At 40.4% G+C, this 27,893-nt stretch overlaps 1 protein-coding gene across 4 annotated transcripts in view; it reads left to right on the top strand.

The window, feature by feature from the left end:
- TIMELESS (timeless circadian regulator) overlaps window positions 1-27,893 on the top strand; it is a 50,031-nt gene that overhangs the window by 6,472 nt on the left and 15,666 nt on the right. For 2 of the 4 annotated variants that reach the window (XM_025175077.2, XM_025175076.2), the window contains exons 1-18: window positions 7,124-7,260; window positions 9,699-9,824; window positions 10,383-10,536; window positions 11,785-11,899; window positions 12,281-12,343; window positions 12,576-12,677; window positions 13,631-13,786; window positions 14,259-14,392; window positions 17,950-18,037; window positions 18,933-19,112; window positions 20,072-20,289; window positions 20,693-20,796; window positions 21,336-21,505; window positions 22,279-22,407; window positions 23,426-23,577; window positions 26,709-26,806; window positions 27,088-27,211; window positions 27,472-27,673. In XM_025175077.2, coding sequence (XP_025030845.2) covers window positions 9,728-9,824; window positions 10,383-10,536; window positions 11,785-11,899; window positions 12,281-12,343; window positions 12,576-12,677; window positions 13,631-13,786; window positions 14,259-14,392; window positions 17,950-18,037; window positions 18,933-19,112; window positions 20,072-20,289; window positions 20,693-20,796; window positions 21,336-21,505; window positions 22,279-22,407; window positions 23,426-23,577; window positions 26,709-26,806; window positions 27,088-27,211; window positions 27,472-27,673 — 2,286 coding nt within the window. In that variant the 5' untranslated portion in view covers window positions 7,124-7,260; window positions 9,699-9,727. Of the gene's footprint in view, window positions 1-7,123; window positions 7,261-9,698; window positions 9,825-10,382; window positions 10,537-11,784; window positions 11,900-12,280; window positions 12,344-12,575; window positions 12,678-13,630; window positions 13,787-14,258; window positions 14,393-17,949; window positions 18,038-18,932; window positions 19,113-20,071; window positions 20,290-20,692; window positions 20,797-21,335; window positions 21,506-22,278; window positions 22,408-23,425; window positions 23,578-26,708; window positions 26,807-27,087; window positions 27,212-27,471; window positions 27,674-27,893 lie in introns of those variants that run through there. The other 2 variants (XM_025175075.2, XM_088138148.1) reach the window with 1 other exon arrangement.

Raw genomic sequence — 27,893 nt, 5'->3', positions numbered from 1 at the left:
TGCTTGGATTTAACCACAGCACCTCCTATCTTCCCATATTTATTTTACTATTCTAAGCTACTATTTGAAAATGGAAAACAGTGGATTCTTTTTAAAAGTAGTTCTGAATTACATTCTCCCCCCTGGCCCCCAACTTGGAAGGGAAGAAGAATACATAGCTTTACTTACATAGACATATATTCTGATTTTGGTGATGCAGCCTTTTTATTTTTGTCTTAATGTAATGATTTCCAAGGGACATAGCAAGGCAGGAAAACAACTGAGTGGCAGTCTGATGGAGAAGCCAGTGAGTCATGGGATTAATGCTTGACATTTGCTGATTGGCTGTTAGCTACAGGAAAAAGCATGAAGAACCTTGAGGTATACCTTAAAGAACGCCTAAGGTAATAGGACAGGATTCCCCAGCAATTTCAGTATAGCGGAATTTTAAGAGTGTATTGTATGGTCTTGTGGGTGGGGCTGACATTTGTCATTCACAAATTCGTTGCTGTAGTTGCCTGTTTGAAAATATCCATTTCCTGAAGTTGAAAGAAAAGTAACTAAGAATGGAGCACAAGGCAGAGGTGGTGTCTGATTTCTAAAACTTTGGACAGTTGTTTGAGCAAACACCCATCTGATGGAAGGGGAAAGAGGTAATTTGGGCAAAGCACTGCTGTGTACCTAGAGGTGTTCGGAGGCTGTTGGGTGTGAATGGGATAAAAGAGGCTGAAGTTGAATTCCAGCAAGACGGAGGAGCTGTTATTTGTTCACTGAGGTGCTCAATAGTGCTGGTGTCTCTTCAGGGAATAGTGCTATCTCCAAAAAAGCAGATCCATAATTTGGGAGTTCCTTTGGACTTACAGCTATTGCTTCATGGGCAGGTGGCTAGAGTGGCTTTTGTCAAGGTTTGGCTAGGGTGGCAAGGTTTGGCCAAGGTGTGCCCTAAGGTGGGAGCACCTCACAACAGTACTGTAACTCATATCCTCATCACCACAAGGCTGGATTACTGCAGTGCATTCTATATAGGGCTGCCCATGAAGACCACCTGGAAGTTTCAATAGTCCAGAATACAGTGTCCTGTTTATTAGCTGGCACTTGCAACCATGAATAGATGAAACTTGTGCTCTGAGCATTGCACTGGCTTCTGTACAGCTTCCAAGTACAATTCAAGCTGCTACTTGTTACCCATGAACCTCTATATAACTTGGTATTGAAGTATCTTCAGGACCGCCTTCTACCAGAATTGACCTGCTGGGCTTGTAGGTCCGAGAGAAATGGCTGGCAGTCCCCATTTCTGTGTGGTACAAACCAAGGAGGCCCATAGCTAGCTATTTTATGGCAGCACTTTTACTTTGAAACACCTTCTCACATGAACTGAGGTTGACACAGTTTTGGCCTTTCGGAAACTATTGAAAACTTGTTGTTCTAGAGTGGCCTGGAGTGGTTCATGACACGTAGGCTGACCACACTATAGTCTTCAGATTTTATAAATATATGATTTTAACTTTTTATTGTAGGTGTTTTATATCTTTCATTATTGTGAACTGCTGAGAGTCTTGGATTGCAGGGGGTAATAAATTTAGGTCATCCTCCATTCCCATGTCACAAAAGGCAGAAAAGTTGGTGTTCAGCAGTAATCAGTGACACAGACTAAACATTAACATGGGGTGGGAATGGGGGAGAAACAAGCACAATTTATGTAATGAAATTAATAAACACAGATAAGATACCATCACGTTGACCAGAGACAATCTTGACAGTGATGGTGATGGAAGTTGGCACTTTGTTGCATGCCAGCTCCCAATTATTTTGTTTTAACTTGTGTGTGATCACAGAACTTTAGGGGCATAAGAAAGGTGCCTCTTTTTATTCTGATAAATTATGGCATATATCACACTGAATTGTATGGCAGACAAATTGATAGATTTTTGTGTCTTTTTTGAATATTCTGCAACCAGACATGACAATATTAAGAAAGAGCGGGTGAGACATAACTGTCTCCCTAAATTTCTCTGTCACTGACCTTCAGGTGGCAATTTTAGAACAAAGATAGGCTTCAACACGAAAGAGCTGAAGTAAAACTCATCAAGAGATTCAATTCTTTCCATACATATTTGTCCCTTTGAATAGGGACAAATATGTATCAGTCATCAATACAAGTACACCTAAGTCATCACCTGTATAATTACAGTACTGTATCCTATATTGCAAGCCCTTCTGATCTCACTGTATATAATTTTCACACCCTGAAAAATATGCATGTGTCACATATTCGCATGTAATTCTGAGTTTTCTGAGGAAGTATAATCTAGCCCAGAAAAGCTAGATTCACAGACTTCTTTCTTTTTGTTAAAAGAGACTAACACAACTACCTTTCTAGAATGCCAGCAGAAGGCTCTGTGCTCTGCTTGCTTTTTTCTTTACACAGCTTGAATAAAACTTGTGTGTTTGAAAGACATAGCATGATCTGTGCTAGCCAATCAGCGTTGCAATATTCATTCTCATATTTTCAATCATCAAATGAGGTTAGTCCAGACTAACCGATCCATGGTTTCCAAGTATACTTTTTGCCCTGAATTGTTAATGATAATTTGTGAGAGAAAGCAAAGTGTTGGTAGTTTAAATGTCCTTGGGACTATAAGTAGACTAGTCTTTTAAATCAATTTATTTTTAAGACGTGAAAATGATTTATTTTAAAAATTCAGCATCACAAGAATGTTGTAGAACATAATGATATTACAAAAATGGCTAACTCTTGCTTATATAAATGCAATTATAAGTGAATTAACTGTTGCTAAGTTTTTAAACAATTGTCAATATTTTAAAAGTTAGATTGCTGAAGCAGAACTGACAGAACAAGAGTATTTGACTAGAATTTCTGGCTATTTTAATATATGGAAATCTCATATCTAAACTTTTGATATGGCAATACCCCACGTTTAAAATATGGAATTGAGTTTCCACTCTGCATTTGAAATAGGAAGAGGAACCAAACTTTTTTGCAGTAGGAAAAATCTTTTTCATTTTGACAGTATCCTAGTCAGAATAAAGGTTTTAGTGTCCAGTCTTACGTATTCTGGTGACAAAGTTCATATGATGTATTTGGCAGTGATTGAGATTATGCATCATGCTAAGTCATAAGGTTTAATTATTTTGCTAAGTGATTTTGACTTATCTGAACGTATTCAGTTGTGGCTCATTTGGAGGAATCTGCATGAGGAGGATTAGCTGTACTAGTTATTTAGAAGCATCTTCATGTGACTCATTTTACTTTTCAGATATCACTGCAATTTACAAGGTCTTAGAGTTCTGTACTGCAACCATGATATTTGATGCCTATGCTGAAAAAGTATATTATTTGTTAATAAAAAATTTAAAAGTTCAAAGGATCTAAAAGCATGATGTTATTTGTAAAGTATTTTAAAAATTCAAAATGATCCAAAAGTTTAACATTACCTTTTCAACATACGTAGAAATTACTTTTTTATACTAATTCACATGATTAGTACATATAAAATAGATTCCTTTTCCTTATAAATAAAATCAAGAACATAGCTCTCTATCCAGAAGAGTACAGTGCTAGGAACAGCTAAGATACTGCGCAGAACCCTCAAACTCCCAGGCCTCTGGTAGAGGACCCAAGATTGAGGAAGGCACATACCACCCATAGGGATGAGAGAGGATTTTTTTCCCTACCTACCTACCTACCTACCTACCTACCTATCAATAATAGAAACATTTTTAATTTAATCACTTATTTTACATGTTATGTGGAAAAGACCAATTTGCACAAGGAAAAAACTGCTGGTGATGGTGGAAATAACAGCTTGTGGTACAAGAAAGGTCCTCAGATCTCCATTCAGTGGACTTCAGAAGCAATGGATAAATTTTTATTTTGGACTTCACCCCAAAACAACAGACAGAGCAGTTGGTACAATTTATTTACATTATTTGCATCAATTTTGTCACTTGTATAATGACATAATTGATGCAAAATACATAAAAACGTGAATTGTAATTATGCAAATGATGTAAATTATTATCAAAAATATAAATTCAGATACAGTGGATACTCCTTCCCCCCAAATGGTCCATTAAATCAAAGTTTTACTGTAAAAAGTAAAGAGCTGTGTAAGTGAGTGATGTCCAGGCTTGTGAGTTTCTCGCACCTGGTCAAATTTATTTGGACCAAAAAGAAAGCATTTTTTTACCACATTGTAAGCATTTTGTTGAGCTTTGCATGTCTCTTCAAAGACCTGATGCCAGTCTGGAAATGTTGTAGGGAGGGGTTCTTCCTTGACCCATTTTTTTTTCTTTTTTCCTTTTTGTATTCGTCTGGCATTGTTAGTGCAGAGCAGTGTGGAGTTCAGCTGAGAATGAGGTTTGTTGTGTAACTCAGTCCTGTGTCTTCTGATAGGCTCTTGCCTGTCTCATTCATTTCCAGAGGAGCACTTTTCTCAGAAGCTTGAATGGAACTGGGTTTCAACCACCTGCATATCACATGAATTGTCCTTCCTGAACACTTGGGGGCTCACAGGAGAGTCATGGATCAATGCAGCTGCATTGTTGCAATTGAGGCCAATTACTGCTGAAAAGCATCTTCAGCGGGGTTTTCATTTTCCTCACCTGCCACCAAAAGTGTTTTTAAGCATTTACTGTGTGTCTACACAATGCCTTTTTTTGGTAACTTCTCAGCATTTTTTCATTGTACTTACATTAGTTACCTTTTTCCTCTAAGCTTCAGGTATTGCTTTGAACTGATGTTGTTTACTTGTTGCTTTTAAGCTTTTGTATAGAGTTTGAATCACCATACAAATATAGTTTATTGGTGATCTTAAAAACAACGTTGTAAAGCAGGGTGATCAGGGTTTTTTTTCCATATTGAGAGGAAATTAACCAAGGAGCCTTCATTATGAGCCAGTGTTTTTGATAGTTCACAGCTTAGTCTTTTAGTCAACATGCTGTATCAATCTTTCCCAACCTGCTTCCCTCCAAATGTGTTGGAATGTCAATTATGCTTTTAGATTTTTTAAAAAATCTGGGAAACTAGTATGTACATGGTGCTTTAAAATTTGTGAACCTTTTTGAATTTTCAGTATTTCTGCATAAATATGACCTAAAACATGGTCTCTTCTCCACACAAGTCATAAAACTAGATAAAGAGAACCCAGTTAAACAATTGAGTCAAAAACATTATGTTTGTCATTGAGGAAAATGATCTAAAACTACATATTTGTGTGTGGCAAAAATATGTGAACCTCTAGGATTATCAGTTCATTTGAAGGGGAAATTAGAGTCAGATGTTTTAATCAATGGGATGATAACCAGGTGGGAGTGTGGGAGATCCTGCCTTATTTAAAGAATAGAACTCTGGGTATTTACTATCAAAGTCTGATCTTCAGAATACAGGTATGTGGAAGTGTGTCATGGCTTGAACAAAGGAGATTTCTGAAGACCTCAAAAAACGGATGTTGATACTCACCAGGCTGGAAAAGGTTACAAAACTATTTCCAAAGATTTTGGACTCTACAAGTCCACTGTCAGCCAGACTGTGTACAAATGGAGGCAATTCAATACTTGTTACCCTCCCCAGGAGTGGTCAACCAAACAACATCACGCTAAAAGGAAGGCATGTAATGGTCTGGGAGATCTGAAATAACACCAGGGTAATGTCTAAGGAACTAAAGGCATCTCTTGTGTTGGCGAATATCCTGAGACCACCATCAAGAGAACACGGAACAACAATGGTGTGCATGGGTTGCAAGGAGAAAGCCACTGCTTTCCAAAAAGATGTTGCTGCATGTCTATACCTTGTGAAAGACCACATGGATAAGCCAGAAAGCTATTGGAAGAATGTTCTGTGGGTGGATGAGGCCAAAATAGAACTTTTTGGCTTGAATGAAAAGCATTATGTTTGGTGAAAGGCAAACATTGCATTCCATCATAAGCATCTTATCCCATCTGTGAAATGTGGCAGTATCCTGGTTTGGGTCTGCTTTGCTGTCTCTGGATCAGGACAGTTTGCCATCATTGATGGAACTATGAATTCTGAATTGTACCAGGAAATTCTATAGGAAAATGTCAGGATATTTGTCCATGAACTGAAGCTTAAGAGAAAGTGGGTCATGCAGCAAGACAGCAATCCAAAACCCACAAGTTGTATGACCAAAGGAAGGTTAAAGCAGAAGGAAGTTAATGTTTTGGAATGACCAAGTCAAGAGAGAAAACAGTTCTATGAAATCTCTTCTCTAAGAGAGCCTTCCCTGGTTTAATTGGTACCCTAGATATTGGACTTGTCAGCCTTTTGAGGTAGGACACGTCAGGACACTGATAGGATTCCAGGAATGCTACTATATTGTTGTAGGGTATAATAACAGAATCTTGAAAGCCTGTCAATCAAATACTGAAACCAAGGTGATTGTACCAGTAAACTGCATATCTCTGAAGAAAAATGTAATGCTACTGAGTTTCATGGATCTCTTAGTAATTCTGACAATGATAGACAGGTTTTAGAAGATGATGTCAAAGGGGTGGGTGGTTCTACCTCTGTGTTGTACTATGTCCTGCCTGAAACTCTTTAAAGCAGCTGCATGATTCTGATAAAAAAACACTGCTGCTCCTGCCTTCTCTGGAGCCCCTATTCCAAATTATTTCCAAAGGGCCATGCAGCTGTAATACATAGAGGAGTTTCCTAATTTTATTTCCACAATGTTGAGGGGGGCTGCACTGAGAAAATGTGAGTGGCCCACAATTACCTGGTAAGTTTGAAGTGGGTCTTGAACCTTAGTCTCCCCAGTTCAATCTCTTAACTGTTATGTTACTCATCGTTCATGTACTTCTAACATGGTTCTGCAGCATATTTGTGCATTTTCCATTCTCCAACATTTATGCATAGTGACCTTGGCTATATTACCTCCCAGATTGTTGGAAAGTAGGTTAGATCCCTATAGCAGACTGGGTAAGTGGACCAGTTATGTAAACCAGGTTATGCTGTTGTCTTGAAAGCAGTGTGAACAAAGCAGGAGCTAGGACTTGGGAAATAAGGAATTGACTTGGCAGATGTGGGTGGAGAAAACAAGTAATCCCTCCCCACCACCACCACACAGCCTTTTTTAAGGAGTCAGAGGGTGTTGCTAGATGCAGTCGGACCTGTTGTCCCCAGCAGTCTCTCCGTTTGTCTGCCCCTCTCTCACAGCCTCTGGAAGTTTGGAAGGATTGCAGCAGTACCTTATCTGAGGAGTTTGTGTGCATGAAGGTCACAGGAGGTAGAAGATTTGGCTGGTAAATAAGTTGTGCAGTAGTTTATAAGGAGCTGATGGGGGAAAGTCTATTGTTTCTGATCTTTAGCCCCCAAGAATGATTTGCTCTCTTGCAAACTTATTTAGACAGTGGGTTGCCCCAAATTTCATTTGGCTCTTCTTGTTTGGGGATCAAGGCTGAGCTGCTTGGCATAGAGTGCACATACACATATGTGCATTACCTTATTACCTGTCCAGGAAATGTCTAATCAGTATGAAAACCTAGTTTGATGATTTGCTTTTATTTTGTTTATTAAAGAACCTATGAACAGATAACGGAGGAGCCATTCTCTGTTGCTGCCAGAATGCAGGATTCATGGGGGCTGGAGGATGATGTCTATTTTGGTATCTTTATTATTTGTTTGTTGGATTTATATCCTATCTTTCCTCCAGGAGAAGGTGACCTACATGGCATATCCTCTTCCAATTTTTTTCCCCTAACAGCAGCTTTGAGAGAAAGGCTGGACTGAAAGAGTGACTGGCCCTAAATCTCCTATGGCTGAGACTATTTGATTTGTAATTGCAATAATAAAGCTTGACTGACTGACCCATGGTTGAAGGTAGACTTGAAACAGGATTTCCTAAATGTTTTTACTAAACTGATGGTCTGAGCTGGCAGCCCCCATGTTTTTGTTGGGCTTGGTAGCCAACCTTTATCTTTGGAAGTGGAGAGATTTTGCTTATTTGTTTCTTGCTCTATAAGGAGAAAGTAAGTATGCCCTTTTCTGTCCATAGACTAGCAGGGATAGGTTTCTACAAAAAAAAAAAAAAAAAAGCAAATATATTGGCTGAGTTCTAAGGTTACTCTTACCTGTAGTTTTCTCTGTTCACATGATATATTGAATCATAAACCAACCATATGGGTTTGGGTTCATGTAAGGTTAAAATGCGGTTATTTGGTTTCTGGTTTGATGTGTTATAGAAACACAGTAGCTGGCTTTTGAAATTTGTCACATGCACGGGGGCTTAGATTATAAGTATGTTGTACTTGACCACTTAATTAATTTTTAGGACAGTAAGTGGACACAGAATAGGGACTACATGTATAGATTTAACTCAATAAGGAGTGCAAAGAAGGAGCTTCATCATGTTTATCTAATAGCCAGTTGCACACTAATGAATTAGCAAGTGTTTAAGTTTTTACCTAATTTGCTCTGCATTAATATGACTATAAAACAATAGAGCTATGCAATGCTTTGGATTGGATTCCTAAAATATAATTTGGAGCATTCAGAGGCACAGAGATAATAACACTTTGCAGCTTTTTAACACAGGTGTATTTGTTCCTAGGTCATGTGATAGCTGCAGGGGGAACATGGGAAATGATGGGGCTGCTTTCAAGAATTGGAGTCAGGTGCTTTATTCCTGTTCCACACACTTCAAAGGGCGTTATTGAAATCAAACCCAAGGTGTTGAAGAGCTGTACAAAACAGTATCAAGTTACTTCATTGTTGGATGGCATTGTTTCTCTTGACTGGGAAATTTTGCTGTTAAGAACATCCCTTGGGGAAAAAACATGTGGGATAAACCCAATGGGACCTGATTTTTCCCTGTGTGTAGGCTCCCAGAGTTGTTTTCTAGATCTTTGTCTTAAAACAGCATAGTCTTATTTCCAGAAAATTCACATATGTTTTCAGCTGTATTGTACAATTCTACATATACAGTAGTTAGTATTTTTAAAGATAAGCCTGTTAATTTCAGTGGGACTTGATTTTGAAGTCAATGGGTAGAACCAAAAATAAGCATATACACGTGCATGGATAAGTGGAGCTTAATTCAGATAAGAATGGCAGTGGTAGCCCTCTAGAGTAATATGATACATTTCACATTGTTATTTGCCACTATAATGATTTGGAAACTGGAATATAGGTGGAGCCATAAAAGAAGCTGGTTTATTTTATGATACTTTGGTTTAGGAAGTATATTAATTGCAAATTGGGATTTCTACCAGAAGTGAATATTATTTCATTGAAAGTCATGAAATTGCTTAATATGTCTTCCAGATACCTCAAACTTCTTTTATGACCATGTTCTCCATGTCTCTAATACATGAACAGGGGAGACAGACTAGCACATAATAAAGCCTACTGGCTTGTTGCAACCCTATCCCACACATTTAAAAAAAAATTGTTATAATTCTAATTTAAGAAATAAACATTAAAAGGCTAGTTTGCTAAGTCATCCCTCATTTCTTTTAACACCAGATCTGGAATGTAAAACACCAACAATGGATAGATCCATGTAAAATCTTAAAATACCTTGACATTAGTAAAAACTCTAACATCAGAACTGCTTTGGATTTTTGCAGGCTTCTATAATAGATGTTAAACAAGTACTGATTTGTTTCATCAAGTTATTTTCTTGCTTTATGAATTGTTCGGCTCTTATTGCACAACTAAACTGTCTCTCTGTTCTCTGCAGACTCCCTTCTTTTTCTTAGTCTGAGATTTATGGACTTGTACATGATGAATTGTGAACTCCTAGCAACTTGCAGTGCCCTTGGATTCTTAGAAGGGGACACCTACCATAAAGAACCAGACTGTATAGGTGAGAGATCAAGACTGGGAGGTATATATTGGAGGACGGCATAAGCTATTGACTGTTAGATGGAGGCACCTAAATCACGAAGTAGGAAAAACCTGAGTTCTGAAAAGAGCCTTTCTAACTTTTGGTTTCAGTTTTGAAAAAGTTAGGAGTTGTCTGCTCTTCATCTTTCTTCGGATGGTCCCAGAACACAAAATGGCTTAATTCTCTAGTCCTAAAACTTTGATCCTAAAGTAAACTGTTAAATGTGTGAACAATTTGTTACCTTCCAGATGTTGTTACTCTAACTCTCATCAATCCTAGCCAGCTATGGTAAAGTATGATGGGAGTCGAAGTTCGACAGCATAGCCACTTGGTGCCTACCCCTCCTTTAGCATTTATTTATTTTATTTATTTATTAAATTTATATGCTGCCCATCTCCCCCAGAGGGTGACTCTGGGCGGCTTTATTAGTGCATAGTATATTAGTATAACTAATACATATACTGGGATAGCAATTCTGTGACTTCTAGCTTTGTACCCATTTGAGCTTTGTCCCCTATTTGGCTTGAATTCCTCCAGAGAGCGTGAAAGATTTAATCCGCTATCTGCGCCATGAAGATGAGACTCGGGATATCCGGCAACAGCTGGGAGCTGCTCAGATTCTACAAAATGACCTGATCCCTATTATCAACCAGTACCCTCAAGATAAACAGCTGTTTGATGCTGTCATCAGGTAGGAATGGCAATGTGAGGTATGTGGAAGAAGATCAGAGGAACGATTATTAGTTATAGTTAATATAAGGTTTTAAGTATGAAGAAGGTCAGTAGCAGATAACAATGAAGGAGTGTGTGTTACAGAGATCAGGGAACAATCCATGCCTGGTCTTGTTATATCCCATAAGACATAACTCTCTGGTCACTGGCAAGAGATTATGATAATTTTAGTCCCAAACAATTGAGGGCTCTAGGTATAAATGTGACTGATGGGTGTCTATGCTGTGGCAATTTTTTATATCCGAACATGGTCAGTTTGAAATCCGTGTATTTCTTAAAATATACCACATGACCAAGAATTTTACCTGAATCTTATTAGAGCCCCAAAGAATATATACATCTGTTGTTTCCTCAGCCAGTTGGGAATTGAACTCTACACACCTGGAGGATGGACCATTTGGAGAAAGTGTCCTGAATAAAACCATTTCTATCCCGTTATTTTAGCCATCACAGAATCAAGAGAGCTTAACAGATCCATTTTTCAGCAAGATATGGTGGCATCTCATCTTTTGTTTCTGGATGAAGCAAATTATAAATTAATTTAATCTAACTGCAGGCCTGGATATGGTATGGAGGGAGACTAATTTAATTGTGCTGGGAGGAGGAACTATAAGATCCTTCTAAGAACCAAATTTCAAAATATGTAGCATGCAGCTGCCATACCATTTTTTTTTATTTCTAGAGGTGAAGGCAATCCAGGTTGGACCTTAGAGAATGAAAAGGCAGAAGTCTAACCTATTTAGAAAATTAAATCCTTTGCCATGCCAATATGGAGTTTAAAGAAAGAATCTCCAGGGGATTTTTTTTAATCCCATGCAAGAAATATGTAATTTTTAAAAAATAAAAAGATTAATAGAATGACTTCCTATTTGTTACACATGGCGATCCCAGTCTGGGTCAAGCCACTATGCATTTAAATTTAAAACTTAACCAAACTCTGAACTGGAACTGTGTGTTAAATAGGTGGCAATTAAGAAATCACTACTGAAAAATACTTACAAAAAGGAAATACTGAGAAAGCCATTCCAAATGATTAGTTAAGGACTAATATTAATATCAGTGTAGAAATGTATTTATTGCTTAAATTTGTCAGTGGGGAAATATAGCTTTAAGGTACTTATAAAGTGTTTTAATGCTGAAGTGGATTAATGATGAGTTGGCTTTATGTTACAATCATTGACATAGTCTCTGTGTTTTATTTTCCTAGATTAATGGTAAATTTAACTCAGCCAGCTATCCTCTGCTTTGGAAAAATCCCCCAGGATGTTAACTTCCGCCATCACTTCCTGCAGATTGTCTCTTACCTGCAGGCTTACAAAGAAGTGAGTGGGAGGTGTTCTCCAGTCCCCTGTTCCATTGTTTGGGGGATAACAGGATAATGAGAAATATACCCTGCTTTTCTGAGTGGCAGTGCTCTTTGTAGTTGTGCGTGAAGCTTTCTACAGTAAACTTTGCTGTATGTAAAGTAAAGGTCATTGAAGGAAGGAAGGATTGTAGCTTCTGGTATAGCAGCTAACTTGAAGAACACCAAGGGGGGTGAAGTTTAAGAAAATGTAAAGATAAACAAAAGGCAGATTACAAAGGGAAGAAGCAGGTAGTAGTTTCTATGCCAAGTCTTTGTAGCCTGTTTTGGGGTCTTGCCTTGCTCTTCTGGGATTGCTCTGTCTCCGGGGAATCCTAATATATTTTTTTCCAATCCCTAGGCATTTGCCAACGAGAAGGTCTTTGGGGTGTTGAGTGAGAAGCTGTATGATCTGCTGCAGCTGGTGAGTTTCATTTGGAGCCATTTCCCAAATCAAAAGGGAGGTGGCTCAAGGAGAAGGAAGGGTTGTGAAAGGAGACAAGACTTTATTGGACAAGACTGGGGTGGGGCCAGTGAACACAACAGCCTGCTTCTTGAGTTCATCTCTTTCATGTGCTCCCAATATATATATGTGTGTGTGCGCGCGCGTGTGCATGTGTGCATCTTTTATGATGATCTGCTCTTTCTCATCTTAGGACTGGGAGCAGCGCCAGGAAGAAGATAACCTGTTAATTGAGCGCATCTTGCTTCTGGTGCGCAATGTGCTGCATGTGCCAGCTGATCCTGACGAAGAGAAGGTATTGGTGTGAAAGGCTGGCACTGGTTCTGTCTGGGTAAATGCCAGCCTAGAACAGCGCATGGGAGTAAAAATACAGTACAAGCATATATCTGCAGATAAGAGGAACCTGGGCTTCCAGCATCGCTCCCTCATTAAGTTATGCTAGCTGGTGCTGTTGTAGGTGATATTAATGGTATTTAGAGAATCAGAAGTTTCCTATCCAGTGTTTCATCTGCATTGTCTCAACAACTCACTGTAGTACTGCTGTATCACTCTCCATGTTTCTTTTAGGTGTTGGGGCTTGCCTTAAGCTTAGCAAATAATGCCTTGCTTCTTGTGTGGTTTGAATATTGGTTATTTAGGCAGGCAGTATACTTCAACTGAATCATATAGCAGAAGAGCCAAAGAAAAAGATGTGGGATAACATGCTCTTGTCCAGAATGCTCTCATCGTGGTTTCCCTTTTTTCTTAACATATGGAGTAGAACATGGTCTTTATTACTGTGTCTGTCCTGCCAGCTCTTCTTTTATATGAGGTGGGAGGTTTCTGTGCTATCAGCCCTTCAAGGTAGTCCAGATAAGAAACCAATAAATATCATGAGTACTAACGCTACCTTTATTGTAAGGTTATAATAACAGAACCTCCCTAGTCTGAAAGCACATCCCTCCCCCCTCGCCTTTACGTTCCAGAGCACGAGGGAGGGTCCGTTGTGAGATGCGTTCTCCATTCCTTCCATGGGCTGGAGTATCTCTTCTCTGCTTGTTGCCCTGGCTGTGGCTCTTTCTCCTCCTGTTTCTCAAGGACATTCCCAAAGACCATTACCTGTGCACTGAGAAAATGGGCATGGGTGTCTTAGTGGGACACACTGCCTACTGCATAGTGGCATGAGGCTGAGCAAAATGGGTGCTGTGCTTTCTTGTGATTGAAAATTCCCTTATTCTAGTGGTCAGGCCCATCTGATCTCTCCCATAGAACATTGACGATGATGCCAACATCCATGATCAGGTGCTCTGGGCTATGCACATGAGCGGGATGGATGATTTGCTCAAATTCTTGGCCAGCTCCCCGAGTGAACAGCAGTGGAGTCTGCATGTGCTGGAGATAATCTCCCTTATGTTCCGTGACCAGGTAAGCAAGCAAGTCTGTTCATACCAGAAATGAAATTTCTGCAGGTGGCAGCAAGAGGCACAGTGTTTCTAGGTTGGAAATCCAAAGAGATTGTGGCACTTGAAGCTTTTACAGCTTCAGAAAGTGGAAGAGGGAAAATGTGGCTGAGAGATAGATGACCTGTCAAAAAGATCGATAGTTGTACCTTCTATTAGAAAAGATGGCTCTTTAGCCCATGTAACTTTTTAATCCTCTGTTTCTGGCTGGTCTCTTTCAGAGTCAGAATGTCATTGTTCATCAATCTAACCTAGAGCAGCTGCTGTCATTAACATTTTTAAAAGAGCTGCTTCACCATTGTGGGGAGACAAAAGCTGTCTTATCTAATGCAGCTTCTGTTGGTTTGCTTTCTGCTGGGGTATGTGGATTTGAGGGAAGAAGGTGAATAAACATTGCTTGGATTGCTGGAAGAAACTAAGAACAGTGTTCCCAATAGAATCCAGAGCAATTGGCAGCTGCAGGGCAGACCCGTTCAGCCAAGGGGCAGAGCACAGATGTAGCAGAACTGGAGGTCTTAAGACAGAAGGAACAGACTGAGAAGAAGACCCGCGCATTCCAGCGGAGTAGCAGGTGAGGAAGTGAAGTTGGAGGTCTTCCACTTGGCTTTCCCAGACAATCCCTGTCACTGAGGATGATTTTGGGGAAAAGAATCCTCTCTGTTCTCTGCTGGGTCATCCTTTAAATGTCAAGAATTGAACCTGCAACCTTTAACAAAGAAAGCCATTCTCCCTCCCTGTAAATGCTATCTCTAGGCTGGGCATCCTTCCAAAAAACACCTCTTCCTTGCAAAGATAATTTATGATTATCCCAGCCATGGTTTCTTGTGCAATGTTCAGATCCAAAGTGGGTAGGGACACTTCAGATCTCCTGTGGTCACCCTCCCTGTGCCTATCAGCTGCTCCTTGAAGGAACTGTGCACAGTAGCTGCACAGGATCACAGAAATATGTATTTGAATTAAGGAGGCAGCAACAGAGCGCAATCATGTGTTACTGCAAAATGCCAGAAAAAGGATGAACTCTTTAAGGAGTGGCCCTTAAAAAGGGGGGTGCCCGTTCCAGAATCAAATACCCTTACTTCCTTCAGATTCAGATACTGAACCCCTCTGGTTTATGGTATATAAATCTCCTGCTTGACCTCTGCAAACAAGACTGCACCTTTTTAAGTGCAACAGTGACCACTGAAAATGAAACAACATCAAAGAAGATACTGCATGCTTTGGGAAACCTGGAACAATTGGGCAGGAAAGCAACACTAGCATTAGTTATTAAAGTTCTACTGTGCAATTTTTCCAGTTTCTAAAAAATCCTTAAACCAAAATGAGTGGAATGAGAGATGGAAATATGAACTGATTTGATCAGAACTCCCCCAACACAATTTAGAAAGTCTTTGACTGTTATAATGGAGTTTAAGGAGGTGTGAATTAAAGATGGCTCTTTAGCCTGTGTAATTTTTTAGTTCTCTGGCTTCTGCCAGAGTCAGAATGTCATGGTTCATAAATTTAATGTACAACAGCTGCTGTCACTAACATTTTTCAACTTCTTCAAAAAGTATATGAATTATTTTTATACTCTATTTTTGAAGACTTTCCCAAATAAGGTCCACAATTATTTTTTATTTGACAAGGAATTCTAAGCTGACTTATTCAGTTCAAATCCTAAATCTTATTCTTGTATATTTTAAGATTTCAACAATTTGAAAAAAAGTTTTATTTAATATTGAAGAGTTTCCTTTCATTTGAAATGAGTAGATAGGTATAATTCTTCAAAAATGATTGATGTTCTTGATCCATAAATTACCACATTTGCTCATGTGAAATCAAGATAGAACTTGTGACTGCTGCTTCTGCAGAATATACAGGTGAAACTCGAAAAATTAGAATATCGTGCAAATGTTCATTTATGTCAGTAAGGCAACTCAAAAGGTGAAACCAATATATGAGATAGACGCATTACATGCAAAGTGAAATATGTCAAGCCTTACTTTGGTATAATTGTGATGATTATGGCGTACAGCTTATGAAAACCCCAAATTCACAATCTCAGAAAATTAGAATAGTGTGAAAAGGTTCAATATTCTAGGCTCAAAGTGTCCCACTCTAATCAGCTAATGAATCCATAACACCTGCAAAGGGTTCCTGAGCCTTTAAATGGTCTCTCAGGCTGGTTCAGTAGAAATCACAAGCATGGGAAAGACTGCTGACCTGACAGTTGTGCAGAAAACCATCATTGACACCCTCCATAAGGAGGGAAAGGCCCCAAAAGGTAATTGCAAAAGACGTTGGATGTTCCCAAAGTGCTGTATCAAAGCACATCAATAGAAGGTTATGTGGAAGGGAAAAGTGTGGTAGAAAAAGGTGCACAGGCAGCAGGGATGACCGCAGCCTGGAGAGGATTGTCAGGAAAAGGCCATTCAAAAGTATTGGGGACTTTCACAAGGAGTGGACTGAGGCTGGAGTTAGTGCATCAAGAGCCACCACACACAGACGGATCCTGGACATGGGCTTCAAATGTCGTATTCCTCTTGTCAAGCCGCTCCTGAACAACAAACAACGTCAGAAGCGTCTTACCTGGGCTACAGAAAAAAAGAATTGGTCTGTTGCCCAGTGGTCCAAAGTCCTCTTTTCTGATGAGAGCAACTTTTGCATCTCATTTGGGAACCAAGGACCCAGAGTCTGGAGGAAGAATGGAGAGGCACACAATGCACGATGCTTGAAGTCCAGTGTGAAGTTTCCACAGTCTGTGTTGATTTGGGGAGCCATGTCATCTGCTGGTGTTGGTCCACTGTGCTTCATTAAGTCCAGGGTCAACGCAGCCGTCTACCAGGAGATTTTGGAGCACTTCATGCTTCCTTCCGCAGACGGGCTTTATGGGGATGCTGACTTCATTTTCCAGGAGGACTTGGCACCTGCCCACACTGCCAAAAGTACCAAAACCTGGTTCAATGACCATGGGATTACTATGCTTGATTGGCCAGCAAACTCGCCTGACCTGAACCCCATAGAGAATCTGTGGGGCATTGCCAAGAGAAAGATGAGGGACATGAGACCGAACAATGCAGCGGAGCTGAAGGCCGCTATTGAAGCATCCTGGTCTTTCATAACACCTCAGCAGTGCCACAGGCTGATAGCATCCATGCCACGCCGCATTGCGGCAGTCATTGCTGCAAAAGGGGCCCAAACCAAGTACTGAGTACATATGCATGCTTATACTTTGCAGAGGTCCGATATTGTTCTATTTCCAATCCTTGTGTTATTGATGTCATGTAATATTCTAATTTTCTGAGATTGTGAATTTGGGGTTTTCATAAGCTGTATGCCATAATCATCACAATTATACCAAAGTAAGGCTTGACATATCTCGCTTTGCATGTAATGCGTCTATCTCATATATTGGTTTCACCTTTTGAGTTGCCTTACTGACATAAATGAACATTTGCACAATATTCTAATTTTTTGAGTTTTACCTGTATTCAACAGAATAGATGTCCCACAAGAGCCAGGTTTCTAATCTAGTACAGTAATGCATCTTCCCATTTGTTGAACTGATCTTGTTTATCAAACTGTTCAAAATTTAGATGATTAAGGAATGGAAGAAGAGGGGAAGAAAAAGGGGTCTGAACTGTTTCCAGCTTTGCTAGACTTCTCAAGTGAGATTTAGATACAAATTTGTGAATTCCACAGCTTTATGTGTATGGCAGTAGTCTGCAGGCAAGAAATTACTGACTGATTAAAATCATCATTTAGCATTGCAAGCCATTAATGCTGCCAGAACACATGAATGGGATTGGGTGTGCATGAGAAAAGGAATCTTGCAGGACTGGAGTCCAGCACTCTGGTAGTGGCTGCTTCCGCACTCTTTCAGTTGGTCCTCACCATGCATGCTTCATTGGACAATGTTTAAGAGACAGTAGTGGAGAGAGAGAGAAATAAATGCAGTTGTGGTCTGCTTAAGAGCGAAAAAGCTGGCATCAGAGTAGACCACACTGGGTAGATTGGACAGAAGTAGTCTGGCCTTCTCTAAAGTCAGTTTCTGCCTCTTCTCATTGACCCTTCATTCAAAATGTGCTGTTTTGGTAAAAAAAAAAAAGTCCATTCTGATAGATTTCACCCTGTTTTCTTGTTCCCCAGACACACTCGTTTTGGTGGCTGCTATGTTATTCAGGGCTTGAAGGCTATTGGGGATAGAGATGTGGTGATGCATAAGGGGCTACACAACGTAAGTCAGTTCAAGCTTCTATGTGCAGGGTTGGAGGGGGTGGGGTTTTTTTTTTCAGGATGCAGCATCTGCACAGCTGTATAAAGTTGATGGTGTTTCTTCAGAGGTGAGATGCTGCTTTCTGCTCTCCTTGTACTAAACAAGTAGGAAATGGAGAAAGGAAAACATGGGATGCTGTGGGCACATGGATCATCTAGTTTGTCCTGTGTCCTCAAATCTGCTTATCTGTCTAAAGCTTTGTTACAATAACTCTCACAGAGGGCTTTAATAAAAGGCTACTGCAACTATTGGGTTTCCTAGTCCTGTATTTAATTTGCCATCATTTCTGCCTACAGAAGCTCCTGGCCAGTGCCAATCGTCTTCCCCCAGTGCTCATTGCTTTTTCATAATTTGACTTCCAGTTTTCTTAGCTTGTCAATGTCTGGTTGGGTTCAAGTTTCAGAGCTTCTTTTCATTACCTCATAAGATTGCCAGATTAAACCTAGATCAATCCACAGTTATAAGGAAGTAATTGCAACATCATCAACCATATTTGCCAGGACAAGCAGACCATATTAGTCAGAGAAGTAAATAATTTTTTCTGGAAAAAAAAATCTGGATTTTTTCCCCCTTAGGTTAAGCTAATTTTTACAGAAAATGTTCAATGTGCATTGGAAAATGTTCTGATCAATGACATTTATCTATATTGCATAGATGATCACCTGAAAAACAATGAGACTGCCAAGCTTGTCTAATATTGTATCTGTACTTCATTAAGAAATGGAAAATTTTCTGCAGGAAACAATATAGCTGTGGTAAATTTTCCATTTGGTATTACTGGAACTAAGATGGAAGAAGTTGAGTCTACATTTTCCCCCCTTCCATCTTATTCATATTCTGCCCCATTCCTGGACAGGTGAAGAACTACAGCCACGATCTATGCAAGGAAGTCCGCCGGGTGCCAAAAAGGCAGCAGCGAGCCAGTGATGGTGAAGGAACCCCTCGCCGCTCTGCCCTAAATGTGCGGCGCTTCCTCCAGGAGTTCTGTGTGGAGTTCTTGGAGAACTGCTACAATCGCCTCATGTACCTGGTCAAGGTGAGAAGGAGGTTCAGATGTGGAGCTGACCAACTGCAGGGTGCCATGAAAGAGAAGTAGGAGATGTCTTGCCTGTGTCACAGGCATGTTGGCTTATGTTGCTTCCTTCAGGACCCTGTTCCCTGAAGGCAGGATTTCTCTTAGCAGAAACTTGATCTGGCAGAAATGTTAGCGTTTTTTTTACTGGTATTCTGTGTGTGTGTGTATGTATATGTACAACCTTTGTTTATAGGGCTATGCAGCAATCAGATTCATTGGGATTAGGGTGGCTTCACTGAGCCAATTTGCACCCATGCTGGAGATATTAAAAGTCAAATGTATTGCTCTTCAGTGATTCTTGTTCCTCCTCTTGTGCCAAAGGGAAGAATAAGAATGTTATTGCTCTTTATCCACAGTGGACAGTTCTTGGATGCTATTAAAATGCAGGTTATTCCCTTGAAAGTCAAAGACCAGGATATCTGAAGGGTCACTTCCATTTACATTGTGTTCAACATGTAAGGCTGTGCTGTATGTTCAAGCCTTTGGAGATAGGTTTGGTGGAGTGGAAAAGTGGAGTTTCTTGTTGTCATTGCCCAGTTGTAAACCCTTCCTATGAGAAGTTTTCTTAGATGGGCACCAATTTTTTTCCAATTCTGCCATTCCTTTAATCTACTATTGAGGGAATATGTGATTTAATTGGCTCAAATTCATTTATGCTGTTGCAAATTTGTGCCGACACTGCTCTAAATGCTTACAATACAATAACTTTATTATAGTCATCAACCAGTGCGAGCTCTAAACGCTTAAATGCTGTTTTATGCCTGTTTTATCTCCATTGTTTATATTTTAGGGTTTTTAGTTATCTTGGCTTATAAGATCTGACTGTATATTGAAACTGAATGCATCTGATATGGAGCCAAAAGAGCAGAGGCTATGAGATCATGGGTGCCCTTGCATGTTCTCTCCCTTTCCTTCCCCAGGATCACTTGATCAGAGAAAAGGCCCAACAGCACGATGAGACATACTATTTATGGGCCATGGCTTTTTTCATGGCCTTCAACCGGGCCTATTCTTTCCAGCCTCAGCTGGTTTCTGAGACGGTTGGCGTCCGGACCTTCCACTTCATTGAACAGAGTATGACCAACTACTATGAAATGAGCCTCGTAGATAAGAAGGATATCACATCTTGGTCTAAAAGGTGAGAGGATGGCTTTGTTCACTGTGGAGTGATCCTGTGGGATTCTTGAGCTTATTTCTTGCCTGTACAGTTTTAAGTAATTTCATTTATCTCACCTTCTGTCAGGCCTAGCCCAAGGAACTCCAAGAGACAATGCAAAATCAGTCCAGCTATGTTTATTAGCTACAACCTCTAGCAAGAATCTTCCCAGACTGAAACCCCAGGTCCCAAGTCAGCCAGCCACAACAGTGTGAATTCCTCAGGGAGGTGCCAGCCTCGTCCTCTTGTAGTTCCCACGCTCCTGCGGCGAGCTAAGAAAATGCTTATCTCCCTGAGCCTGGCCTTCATAATTCCATTTCATCACAGCTTCCTAAGCAAAGTCAGAGGAATTCCTGCTTCTCAACTTCTTTTCCTTGTCTCTCAGGATGCATCTGGCTCTCAAGGCTTACCAAGAATTGCTGATGACTATGCATGAAATGGACCGTTCACAAGAAGAAGCTGTGCGCAACAGCAGCCACATCCTTAAGAGTGAGGATTTTTCATTATATATCAAGTTATTTCCTTGGGATAACATTCTAGGTTTCCTGCTGGAAGTAGAAGCCAGTTGTAATTTGTACTAGTTCTCAGGCAAAGGCTCAAAATTACATTTGCTTGAAGGGATAGGATCATAGATAGACCATTGGTCTGGCTAGCCCAGAACTGTTAATGTGAATGGGCAACGTAGCTGAAGGATTTTAAGTAGGAGTTTTCCAGCCATCCCTGGAAATGCTAGGAATTGAACCTGGACTCTTCTGAACTGATACTCTGTTCTCTGTTACTGAATAATGTACCCCTAGGAGTCTCAGTGTTTTTCATATCAGATTTAGCCAGAAAGGCTAAGTAAAGTATCTTTACTAAGAAAATGGAGAATGAAGAGAAAAGCAACAGTGGCCTTTTGGCTCCCAAAATTAAATTATGTGGGGCGGGGGGGGGAGTCTTATCCACTTATTATGGTTTCTCATCTCCATTATTTACGGAATGTTGACTTTGCTTGGATAAAACTGATGCCAAGTATTTCTTTCCTCTAGATAACATTTTCTACCTGATGGAATATCGTGAGCTGTTCCTCACTCTTTTCCGTAAGTTTGATGAGAAAAAGCAGCCCAGGTCATTCCTCAGAGATCTAGTGGAGACCACTCATCTTTTCTTGAAGATGTTGGAGAAATTTTGCAAAGGGAGGAACAACCTAGTGGTCCAGGTATCTTGGGGTATGGGGACTGAGTTTCTTTCCTTTGAGTTTCCAATTCTTACTTCATTCCGTTAGGAACCTTTTGGTCAAGATACCAAACTAATGCATTGTATTTCATTGTTAACCAATTCTTTCTTCAAGGAGCTAACTGCTTCCTTTCTTCAGTACTATGTTCCCCATAAGTGGTTGGTCTATGGGAGAGCAACTTAGCCAAAGTCATGTAGGAAGCTGAATTTGAACCTAACTAGATTAGAGTTGAGGAATCTTTGGCCCTCTAGCTGTTGCTAAGTAAAGTTCTCAATGACCCCAACCAGCATGGCAAATAGTGAGAAACGCTGGGAAATAAGTTCAGTAATATCTGGAGGATCACTGGCTGTTGCCATTATTTCCATACACTTCCATACATAAAGTTGTAAGGCTGGGAATTAGTTCTTGTACTAAGGGAATCATGTTGTTTTTCTGTCCTGTTCATATTTTTGTATCATGGCTTTTGAAATGCATAATTTAGACTCCAATTTCAACCAAGCTCAAGCAAGTTGCAAATTTTAATATTCTAAAATAGAAAAAAAAACAATTTTAAAATGCTATCACAAAGTCCTAAATTTAAAACTAATCTTCATGAAACTTTTTAAGTGTTTTTCTTAATATTGTCTATTTTTTTCCTCAAGACTTTTGCACAATCAAATGAAGAAAAATGCTTCTGGAAATGCTGTGCTTATATCGATATCCTCTTATTGACTTTTCTCAAAGCATGACTCAAACACTGACTTGTTTTGCTGCAGAGCAAGAAATACAAGAGGAAGAAGAAAGCCAAGGCTCATTCTGCTGGCCCAGGTGTGCAACCCCAAACTCCTGAAGAGTTGGAGGAAGTGTGGCCAAAGCTGGTGGAACAAATTGATAGGTGCATAAAGGTATGATGAATCCAGTTGGCAGGAAGTCATTCTACAGGGTACAGAGGCCAGGACTTTTGGGCTCCATCTTGCTCACAATGAGAGGAGAAGCACTTCAATGCTTTGGCATGTTCTCTTGTAAAACAAGATAGCGTCCAAATTGCAGAAGGTGCCAGCTGGGCACTTCTTGAGGTGATTGGCAAAGGCTAGGCTTTTAGAGAAGAGTCTTTTCTTTTTCTGCCTGGAGATGCCAGGACTGGAACCTGTTACCTTTTGCACACAAAGCAAATGCTCTGCTGCTGAGCTATGGCCTTTTTCTAAAAGTCATACAAACTTTTGTATACCTAGGTAAGGTATAGAAAAAAGACCCATTGTCACATATTTAATATTTTTTCATCTTCAATTGCACACAACCCTTACAAAAGAAAAGCTCTCGTAGACAACTTTATAGCTGCTCGTTGTTGTGCAAAATGTGTCACCTTGTTTCCAGATCAACCTCTGCAGTTGGAATATGATCAGGAGCACTTTTCTTCGTCTCCTTTCTCTAAAGAGATGGGATTGTGGGTGGTGGTATTACTCCTTTTGTTTACATTGTCCATCCTCACAGTCTGCTGCGAGTCTGCTTTCGGTGCCAGGTTTTCTTCCCATCTTCTCCAGCTCCAAGCCCCGTTTGACCTTTTGAGGCAACAAACTGATCTTTTAAAATGGTTCATCCTAATGCTACAGGTTCGCACTGTTTCCCCAAACTTCATAAACGTGGGTGGAAAGCAGGCTGGAAAGAAGGGTGGTGCTTGGTGTTGCCTTTCCATCCTTTTCAAGCCATTCCCATGGATGTCTGTGCTCTTTCAGCTTGTCCTTTTAAAATGTTCCTTGATTAATTTACACCTCTGTAAACCTTGCTTGGGTTACCTGAAATGGGGGTGGCAAAATGCAGAATCTTTCGTTTGGATCTGTAACATTTCTTGCTGAACTTTGTTTCTTTTGTGAAAAAAGGGGATCTTGCTGTCACAGGCTTCCATCCAATATCTTTTCTTGCCAGGGTTTTGAGTCTCTTCCAGACGATGTCATTCCTTTTGATGCTGCATCAGAAGTTCCACTAGAGGAGCAGCGAGCTGATGCCATGATAAGGATCCAGGACAGCTTATTAACTGGCCAGGCGCCAGAAGCACTCTCACTCTTGCGCTCAGCAAGGTAAGAGAGCAACTTCAAGGATGTATCTGTCCTTTTAGCTTGCAGATGAAAATCGGCAGGTCTGTATGCAACTATTTGTGTACCCCATAAAGCTTAGAACAATATCTTATCCTGGTTCAGCCAGGTTGTTGCTTTCCTGCAGCAGTAAATGGGACTAGGAGGACAATGATTGGGTAGAAGACATCACTCATCAAAAACACAAGCAGATGTTCTGAATTCCTGCACTGAGGAGGCCCTCAATGGCCTCAAATGACCCTTTCCAACTTTATGATTCTTCAAGAAGTTAACCAAGCTGACTGTTAATTTTAAAGAATTAAGAATTCTGTTAGCAGTCTTATTTAACAAACAGATCAAGACTTGGTGCTCATAGAGCCCTATCAAGGTGTATGATGCATAAGGGAGAGGAGCCAGGTCCCTTCCTCAAGGAGCCAGCCAAATGATGCCCTCAATGTCCTGTCCCAGTGCCTGAAGGCTGTGTGGGTCTGGATGGGGAGAAACCAGCTCTGGCTTAATCCTACCAAGGCTGAGAGGCTGTGGATATTAGAGCCCCCCAGATCAGGGGATTTTCCATTGTTAGTCTCGAATGGGGTGACATTTCCTCATTCAAGATTGGTTCACAATCTGGGGATCATCTTGGACTCACAGCTCCTGCTTGAAGAGCAGGTAGTGGCTGTGGCCAGGAAGGCTTTTGCACAGCTCCTTCTTGTGTACCAGTTGTGCCCCTTCCTGGATTGGGAGGCCCTTCAGACAATCGTGCTCTAGTTCCCTCAAGCTTGACTTCTGCAATGTACGTGGGGCTGTCCTTGAACACTGTGTGGAAACCTCAGCTGGTCCAGAATGCAGCAGTGCAGACAGTGATGGGCCCCCTCGTTATATCCATATGACACCATTGCTTGGCAAGCTGCACTGGTTGCCAATGTGTTCAAGGAGCTGGTGATCACTTACAAAGCTCTACATGGCATAGGGCCTGGTTATTGAGGGTCTGCCTGTCTTCCATGGTTTCTGTCTCTCCAGTAAGAGCTGGTAGAATTGGAGCTCTCCAGGTCCCTTTGATTAAACAATGCCATCTGTCAGCATGCAGGGAGCACGCCTTCCCAGAGATCCACACGGCTCCCACCATGGCTTCTGTAAAGCCCTGAAAACCTGGCTGTCTTCAAGGGGTTGGTGTAGGGTGAAGTGGTCCCTGGTTAGATGTGGCGGGGGGGCGTATATATAATGTGTTGCCTGGATTATTGCATTGTACTGAAATTGTATTTTGCATATTGCTGTTTGTTTGTTTTACATTGTGAGCTTCCCAGAGTTATTTTGGAGTCAGGTGGTGTCTAAATCTAATTAAATAAATAAATAAATCAGCCAGCCAGCCATTTAAGCAAGGGTAAATTTATTTATGCTGGTACTTCTATGCCACTTCTGTCAGTTGAACCTAGGCAGTTTACAAGTCCATTAATACTTAACAATATCATAATAATGGGCGGGAGGGGAGATCCCTTCACTTTTTCCATGCACCCCATCCTCCCAAAAATCTAAGAAAAGTTCATGTGTTTCACACAGTTCTCTCTCTCTCTCTCTTTATTAAGATACAAAATATTCTGAGACCCATTTAACTAGCCAGGAAGATACAGATGTAGAAAACATTTTATTTGGAACCATTTTAAGAGCGAAACTTCTGTTCCAAGTAACCGGAGTTCCACACTGCAAGCAAGTGTGAAACTTTCTCTTTTTTACATGTATAATTTTTATTAAAGAAGTTTTCAACAGAATAAAAGTAGTACAGATTTCGAATTGAAGATAAGAATAAGGAAAAGTAATAAGTGAGTGAAAAAAATAAAAAACAAATAGAAAAGGGGGAGAAAGAAATTAAAGAAAAAGTTATAAAGAAGCATTTTACAGGAAGGAAACAGCAAGTAAAGAGAAATGGTTAACCTGTCGAGCATTGTTAGAACAAGAGCATGGAGAGTATAAGATGAAATGAAGAGAGCAACTGTCCGCAGAGGGATTTAGTTTTCTGTGGGTTTCATAGGCGCAGTTAAGAGAAAGCTTTAAGGCAGATAACAGGACATTTGGAACTGAGCAGCAGAAGACAGAATTTGAAGTTGAACTATGTACAAATGATGAACATGTAATTGCTAGAATGTATAAACTTTTGCTGAAATTTGAAACAGAAGAAGAACAAGTGAGGAGTGTGTGATAAAATGGGCCAAGAACTTTGGACTGATGGAACTGATGGGACAGTGGGAAAACTTGTGGTTGGAAGGACTGAAATTCACACTATGTTATAACTTAAAAGAGAATTTTTATAAAATGATGTACCATCGGTATATGATTCCAGAAAAATTATCTAGAATGTATAAAGGTACTTCAATCTATGCTGGAAATGTGGACAACGTAAAGGGTTATTTTATCATACCTGGTGGACTTGTAACAAAGCCAGAAAATTTTGGGTTCAAATACATATAACAATATGAAGAATTTTAAAGACTAATATTCAACTGAAACCAGAACTTTTCTTGTTGGGATTAGTGGACAGACAATTAGAAAAGAGTCATGGAAGATTATTTTTATATATGATCACTGCTGCGAGACTACTATATGTGCAAAAATGGAAAGATTCTGAAATACCCCTAATGGAGGAATGGTTGGTGAAGATGACGGAACTAGCAGTGATAGCAAAATTAACCCGCTTGCTTAGAGAAAGATCAACTACTACATTCATTAGTGACTATAAACCCCTTATGGACTTTTTGCTGAAAAAAGAAAAAAAATGAACTTGTGATTTATGGATTTGATGATTAAAGAGGGTAGATTATGGAAAGAAGGAAATTATGATGTAACTTTAGAGGGTAAAATATAACATGTATTTATAACCGCACTTAAGAAGATTGGAAGCCACTTCTTTATAACCTATTCACATTTCTCACTGAAGTCCATTTGAGATTTATACATCCCACAATAAGTGATTTTTCTGGACTTTTGCTGTGGTTACAGTAATAGTGGCTAACAAGTGGACAGATGTTGGTGGCTCTGTGTTTAACGCTGCTGGTAGAGTCTCAGTGCTTGGGGCTGAGGAGGAGGGAAAACTTCCGTGTCTCCTGCAGCTAGCTCAGCTTTCTGCCTTCGTTCTGTTCCATAAGGGAGGTGTGGCCCGAAGGGGATGTGTTTGGATCGTCCGCTGTTGGTCCAGTGGAAGAAACAGAGCTGCTGAAGCAGATCTTCTTTGCCAGCCTCCCTCGTGAGTATGCAGCTTCTCTGAGACTAAGGCTGCTTCTTGCATCTGCCCTTCAGGGACTCCTTCAGCAGTTTAGGATACCTCGGTCTCTTTCTGACTGGGTAGCCTGGACTGTTTTTCAAAAAGAAGCGCACCGGTGCAAATCCCCAGGGCAGTATTTCTCATATGGCTGTAAGAGCAACGTATCACCCTTTATGCACAAACCCACTTTTTCTCAGGCGAGACTTCTGTGTTTCCGAACTGGATGAATGATAGTTTTCTATAAACTTCCTGCACGTATCTAGGGCAGGCAGCAGCTGACCCAGATGAATCTGAGGAGGCTGCTGAGGATGAGGAAGTTGCTGAGGAAGAGTTGGCATCTCTGCAAGTATCCGAAAAAGAGTTCAGCTTCCTAGACTATGTCAAGCGGTAAGTTCTTTCTCAGTCTATTTATCTTCTGCCTGCAAGGAGTATTTCAAATGTCAGATATTGTCAGTGCATTCTTGCCCTACCCATCCTATGGCGCTGTTTTATAATAAAGACTAGAAACAGTAATAAATACATCTGAAACGCTTAAGAAGCTGAATGTTGTTATTCCCTTGATGTTCTGAGTTCCAGCCTGCATGGACAAATAATCTCACCCTGCTGTTTCCCTGAACATGTCTTCATGTTTGTATCCTGTGGTGCAGGTTTGCTAGTGCTAATGTAGTCAAGGCCTATGTCCTGCTGTTCAAAAATTACCAACAGAACAGTCCCCACACTAACCACTGCGTGGTCAAGATGTTGCACCGTATTGCCTATGACCTCAAGATGGAGGCCTTACTCTTTCAGCTTTCGGTATTCTGCCTGTTCAACCGCCTCCTCAGTGATCCTGCGGCTGCAGCTTATAAGGTGAGAGGACTTGATGAGATTGAACAGGATGTGGCTGGTTTTGAGTTTGATTGGAGGTTATGATTGAAGTGAAAGTCTTTTGTAGTACTAGAAATTTCTGTTAAAACCCTCAGCTGCAACAGAGGGAGGGAGCAGATGTCCGTACATACTGCGTGCCTTTTCTGTCGCAGTGCTTGCCCTCTGAAATACCATACCCCGCCCACCCCCCCAAGATCAGATT

This window comes from Python bivittatus, unplaced genomic scaffold (genome assembly GCF_059951505.1).
Source record: "Python bivittatus isolate LINGU-HERP-01145 unplaced genomic scaffold, Pbiv_v1 ctg000220_np1212, whole genome shotgun sequence".
Classification (NCBI taxonomy): Eukaryota; Metazoa; Chordata; class Lepidosauria; order Squamata; family Pythonidae; genus Python; species Python bivittatus.
The sequence above is the reverse complement of the archived record's forward strand: the minus strand, read 5'-3'. Positions and strand labels throughout refer to the sequence as shown.